Raw genomic sequence first — 6,474 nt, forward strand, 5'->3', positions numbered from 1 at the left:
GTCGTGAGCAATCTCTCTGAGCAGATGCTGTAAGTTGTGTGCATTGTATTGTAAAGTTGTGTGCATTGTGTTGTAAAGTTGTGTGTATTGTACTGTAAAGTTGTGTGTAGAGTCCAAGTAGAAAAGAGAGAGTTCTCTGCGCTTCTGCAAACCACAACAATCCGATGCAACCAGGGCAGGACAAGACAGTGTAGAGTAAAAGAATGCCCCAGTCCAACACAGATGTCTTCTTAATTAATTTATTTTTTTATCTTTTAAGGTGCATAACAGTGACTAACGTTTCGATGTAAGAATGTCACCGTTGTGTACCTTAAAAAAATTAAAACTATAAATTAAGAAGACATCTGTGTTGCACCGGCGTTCTTTTTACTTTTGTGTGTAGAGTGTTGTAAAGTTGTGTGCAGAGTGTTCAAAGTTGTGTGTAGTGAGTTGTAGAATAGTGTGTTAAGCCCCCCTGTGGTTCCTCCTTAACCATCGGTCGCTGCGGACTGGGCTCTGCTGCCTCCACTGCCAACCTGCTGGAAGATGCTGAGGGACCAGCGCCCGGTAAGAGCCCCTCCCCCTCTCCTCCACCACTCACATCAGAGCTGTCATAGAGCCCCTCCCCCTCTCCTCCACCACTCACATCAGAGCTGTCATAGAGCCCCTCCCCCTCTCCTCCACCACTCACATCAGAGCTCTCATAGAGCCCCTCCCCCTCTCCTCCACCACTCACATCAGAGCTCTCATAGGCAGGCAGGCTACACCACATGTGCGTTCAAATTCCCAAACATAGGCCAACCTTTTCTGTTTGTTTAGACTTCTTGGCGAACGTTTACGAACACTCGCAAACAGTTTGAGGAGGTAGTTCAAGTTAATATCACTGATGGCCTGGCTACACTGAGGATGCCAAAGATGCGGACCGTTCGCAGAGCAACAATACACTTCCACAATAATATGTGAATCTGGCTACACCAGACAGAGCAGCGAGTATATGCCGTTGAGATTCAGAAAAACAGGCTTGTCTTCCATTTCTACCCTTCTGTGGGACAAATGCCCCGTGAACTTTCTGCCTCCATTCCGTGTTCAGAGTAGCCCGGCTGTGGGTGATGTGATTTGGGGAAAGTAAAAATATGGTGAGCCCCAGTGCACACAGATCAGTGCTTAAACATTGTAACATTTGGCCTGAGGTTATTTGTGGTTAGACAGTAACCTTGAGGTATCTTTGTTGATCAGAAATGTTTCCCTCAGAGTGAATGCATGGTGTGGTGTGCATAAACTATACAGGTTCCAGAATTCATAGGTATTGTTTTAAGTATAAAGAGACTTACATATCACTCTCTCCGTAAGATCATTTTGACTTAATGGGCAGCCTGTCTTATTGTATGTCTTATAAAAGCAGCCACATTTGTTTGTTTTAAGTAGAAGTATGTTTAGACTTATAATAATTTGTGTAGCCTTCTTGGGACTTATGTATAAGTATAGTATAAGTATATATACTTTTTTGATCCCGTGAGGGAAATTTGGTCTCTGCATTTAACCCAATCGGTGAATTAGTGAAACACAAACAGCAAACAGTAAACACACAGTGAGGTGAAGCACACACTAATCCCGGCGTGAGTGAGCTGCCTGCTTCAACGGGCGGTATTTCGGGGAGCAGTGAGGGGTTAGGTGCCTTGCTCAAGGGCACTTCAGCCGCGGCCCACTGGTCGGGGCTCGAACCGGCAACCCTCCGGTCACAAGTCCAGAGTGCTAACCAGTGGGCCACGGCTGCCCCCTAATGTAATGTTCAGGTAATGAGGACGAGTGCAGAGTATGTGTCTCTGCTCTTAACCGTCAACTATACACTTGAGCTGGGAAGTCACCTGTTGTTATAGTCCTTAAGCCATGGATGTGGACAATGATGAGTTTAGATAAGAGGTGAGAGAACAGGGAACCACCGGGACAGGGATTGATTTATAAACTCTGGACTGAACCATGTTTGTGTGCAGAGGGGGACTGCCAACTCAAGACACCCGACACTCAGGAAGAGGAGACAAAACAAAACAAGGAAGTACTCTCATGGTAGGCACATCCCTCCTTTTATTACTTCAGACCAAGACATAGACTACATAGAAAAAATAAATATTATTGGCCTTGCTCTGTGAGGTTACGTCAAACACTGCCTGATTATCTTTCCAGATTGTTCCATCTAGTTCATGAGTTCTTTGACGACAACAGCCATGTGTCTCTGAATCTAAGACTTCCACATAAACCTGAAGTATTTTGAGGTGGAACACAATTCAAGCCATGTGGATGAAGCCCTTACTTTATCACATCATGAAGAGAAAGGTGTTGCGCACAATTAATTCTGTGTGAGTTTTGCTTCTGTAAATCGTCTTATGAAGATCATTCATACATTTTTGTTATTTCGCCCATCTCACTGATTTGACCTCCTGATTTGTGTTTGGAATCTGGTTTGTACTTCAAACTGTGCAAGGAAGTGGGATCTTCCTGGTGAGTCACCCCCAGAGGTGTAAACCCTACTGCACAACTAAAGATGTTTATGTTTATGTACATGCCAAACCTCTACTCATGAAATTAGTGCTTATGACCAGTCGGTCATATTTTATTCCCGAAACAGAAATATCTCCAGAATTGCCTAACTTCCTAACCTTATTGTTAACTCTATTCACAACATTACAAAATCTCAAACTCGTAAGTCATTTATATTAAGTTGTTAGCTAACCCTTTTATCCAACGCTTGCAACTGTCTACACAGTTATCCAACTGTTACCATACAAAGGCCTTGAGAACTGCCCCAAATGGACTAAAGCCTTGAAGATCAGTAAAGTTAAACCACACAAACTTTAGGGCTCAGCTGGTTGAGACAAGTCCTTTATATCGAACATCTAGACATCACCTTGTGTCTATGTGGTGCTCATTTCCGTTAAGCACACTGTTATCATTCACCCCATGTGTTTAAGAAATTCTGTTTCTTTCTTTCTTTCTTTCTCTCTTTTTTGGTTTGTGGGATTATTGTATTTTTTACATAGCCAGCTAACAGTTAATGTCTGATGTCAAAACACCACTATGCTGAAACTCATAACAGCACGTACATCAGCGCTGGAAAATAACATTGGAAAGCTTTGAGTGTGTATCACTAACGAAATGTATGTGTGTGTTTGGTAGTATGCATTCTATCTATGACTGCAACAGCTAGGGCAGCCAGACAGCTACAGTGCTACACTTTAAAATCATGCCCCCAGAGTGTAGCACTGTAGCTGCCTGGCTACTCTAGCTGTTGGCTACAGAAACTCGAGCTAGGTAGCACAGATTTTTATTTATTTTTTTTCATACCGACAGTAGTCGTGACCTCAAGAAAAAGAGATCTATGTGAAAAATTGCCAGGATTTTCCTTTAAGGTTTCTCTCAAAACGCACAGAGGGAAGCATAGAGATGTTATCATTCATTTGGTCCTGTACTGAACGCCTCTCTCAGTTTGTTGAATTGAGGATGGCACTGGTATGCATGTGTAGGCTATAAGTTCATGTCAATAGCGTGGTGGGAAGAGTAAGGCCAATCATGTGCAGACTGATGGCCGGTTCTTATGATATTATAACTTGCTCAGGGAGAATCTTTTGCTATCCTTTGTTTTTGTTTTCTGCTGAAATTATATTTTAAACATGCATATCCTCTGGGGGAAAAAAATCACAGCATCTTACTACTATCTTATAAATGTTTCTGTTTTTAAAAATAACAGTCATTGAAACATGATGACAACATATTAAAATTAGCATACCATAATATCTTGAGTGTCATGACAAAACAACACTGACATCTCTGAAATAATTATGTCACATACACCCTTGTAACATTCTAATGTGTAAGTACAGGGTAACCTGTGGAGCAGCTGTTTGTAACAGCACATCTGCTCTGGTTCTTCATTCTGAAATATGTGTGCTTACAATGTACTACATGTGCTTACAATGTACTATTCATGTCAAGTATTCAATACAAGATACTGTAGTTGTTGTGTAGGCTTATTTTCACTGAAGACACAGACTCCTACGTGAATGATGAAATGCAGTTATAGAGCTTTTATTCTTACTCAATCACAAGGATGAAAGAATGTATAGTTGAACTATTAAACCACCATATTCCAGATCCTAGGTCTTTAGGGCTTTTCCTACTTAGTTATGCTAATATTTGCTTGTTTCTGAAGGAGGTACCTGACTGTGCCCTGTTTGGGCTTTCCTGTATATATACAGAACTTGATATTGGGCCAAGTTATTGTCAACTTAGCACATTGAATCCTTGCATCATTCATTGAGTAATCTTGCCTGGATTTTGACTCTGTTTTGAAAACAAAATCCTGTAATGTTGATGCTGGACGTTTTCTTTAGAGTAGAAGAGAACTGGGAGGCCAGTTGAAATACTAGGCAGAATGCAGTACACTTTCTGTTTACAATGTACCTCTGTGCATTACCTTGCATTACTCATATCTCATATATCATTCATAAGAAAGACCATGTACAGCATATGACATTAATCTGAGAAAATGAAAATCCTGACATTATATTGTGTGTGCCTCTCTTCTGTTCAACATTGGTTAGGGTTGGAAGACAAAGACTGTAGTGATTTTCTCACTATTTGTTTTGATAGAATGCAATGCCGATTGCTTTTTTGTAGCATATACAATGCATTGTGTGGTATTGTATATGTGTAATAAAACTGTAGAATATGTGTTATCAATTATGGAATATTCTGATTGCTTAGTTACAAATTGTTTTATTTTAGGTGTTTGTTTTTGTTTTGTTTTTTGTTTTGCTCCAATAATATCTTTACTTAAATTTTATGAATTGATTTAAACTTCGTTTTTTCTTCCAAATAAAGTTATGCTCTCAGAATCTAATTTATTTTTTAATAACTTTGTTATTATACACATATTAAATGATCTCTCTATAATGCGTGTGGAAGATATGCATGATAACCAGGAATTCTGATTTTCTCTGTATGAATGCTCTTGCAGTGTGTGTGTGTGTGTGTGTGTGTGTGTGTGTGTGTGTGTGTTTGTTTGTTTGTGTTTTCTTTGTATGCATTCTCTTGAAAACTTCAATTTGAATCATTGTAGTCAGCCTTGTATAGTAACTCATCACTTTCTGCAGTTCTGCAGTGCTAATTTTAATTTACATTTACACACCAGCTAATTCTAAGTTTTAACTTGATCTGCAGCCATTTATTTGATCATGACTGCACTCATTCCCATCGAGCCCTGAAAGTGAAGGCGATAACTGTCTGTGTGAACGTTAAGTCTTTCTACTGCACCAGTCCAGGCATCAAGCATCACAAGTCATGTCCCTGCTCTTCCTGACATTGTTTTCACTTCCTCATGCTCATCCTCGTCCAATCCCTGATGCCTGGGTCTGATTCCGGCTCCGCTCTGGTCCAGAGCTGGCCTTGAGCCGAGAGCTTCTCTAGGAAGCGTCCCTCGTCACCATGTGCCCATAGGCTTAACCCTGGGCAGCATGTTACACAATACACTGGCACAGAATGCCATAGACTTAATGCAAGCTTATAGGTCTCCAGCTAAATTTTAAGAGACTGATATTGCATTTTTAACAGGACTTCTGTCTACCTTTTTTGAATAATGCGTAATTACTAGTAAACAAGACTAAGAGCACTGTGCATGCCTATTATGAGGTATACTAATCACAGTCCTTCATTTAAATTTGTCCATAATATCACTGTACAAAGCAAAATACAAAAGTAAATGTTTCATGCATTTTATTGAATCAAATTTTGATATACTAAAGAAAATGATTTTGCAGCTAAATCAATGTCCCTTTTCTATGCAGCAAGTCTTCCATTTTGTTCACTCCTACTTGTGTCCAGTAGAGGGCGCCTAGCACCAGTGAGGTGTCTGTAACTGCCTGTAGACCACAGCACTGACGAGCTGCATGTCCTCCTGTAGTGTGTACCTCTGCTCAGCCTCTGTCTCCCAGCCAGGCCATGAGAGTGGATTTATGCGTGTGATGGTTGTCACCCCAATCAACACCTCCCACACCTGACACCTCCTGTCTGCGCATCAGATCTGATCATGCTGAGCGCTGATCAGAAAGGGGGGGAGGGGGTTGTGACGGGGTCGTGGCTGGTGAAGCCGGCTGGGAGGGAGACTAGCGTGGCTCGGTGATTAAGCCTGCGAGGTCCTCATCCTGCTAATTGCAGCCAGGGCCGCGGCCACTGCTGAGCCGTTAAGCTGAGCACGCCTGCCTGCCCTGACCGCTGTCCAGCATCGGCAGACAGCACAGAGAGGGCCTCAGCCGCACTCACAGCCTTTGGTCAATCACACTAGCCTGCAACATGCTAGGCCACACACGCTAGTGACGCTAGTCACGCTCTCAACTGCACTACACCAGAGACAGTTATGACGAATCTTTGACTAGGCCTACACTCTGTGTATACACTACAGTCACTGCTTACACACCACCCCCGACCTTACTGTCATCTACGCCA

At 41.9% G+C, this 6,474-nt stretch overlaps 1 protein-coding gene across 2 annotated transcripts in view; it reads left to right on the plus strand.

Moving 5' to 3' along the window:
- Window positions 1-4,870, plus strand: part of LOC125291237 (CUE domain-containing protein 1-like) — a 19,844-nt gene extending 14,974 nt beyond the window's left edge. The window contains exons 9-11 of one of the 2 annotated variants that reach the window (XM_048237908.1): window positions 488-546; window positions 1,971-2,043; window positions 2,161-4,870. In XM_048237908.1, the coding sequence (XP_048093865.1) occupies window positions 488-546; window positions 1,971-2,043; window position 2,161 (133 nt within the window). In that variant the 3' untranslated portion in view covers window positions 2,162-4,870. Of the gene's footprint in view, window positions 547-1,970; window positions 2,044-2,160 lie in introns of those variants that run through there. The other variant, XR_007192952.1, reaches the window with a different exon arrangement.
- The last annotated feature ends 1,604 nt before the right edge of the window (window positions 4,871-6,474 follow it).

This window comes from Alosa alosa, chromosome 2 (genome assembly GCF_017589495.1).
Source record: "Alosa alosa isolate M-15738 ecotype Scorff River chromosome 2, AALO_Geno_1.1, whole genome shotgun sequence".
NCBI classification, from domain to species: Eukaryota; Metazoa; Chordata; class Actinopteri; order Clupeiformes; family Clupeidae; genus Alosa; species Alosa alosa.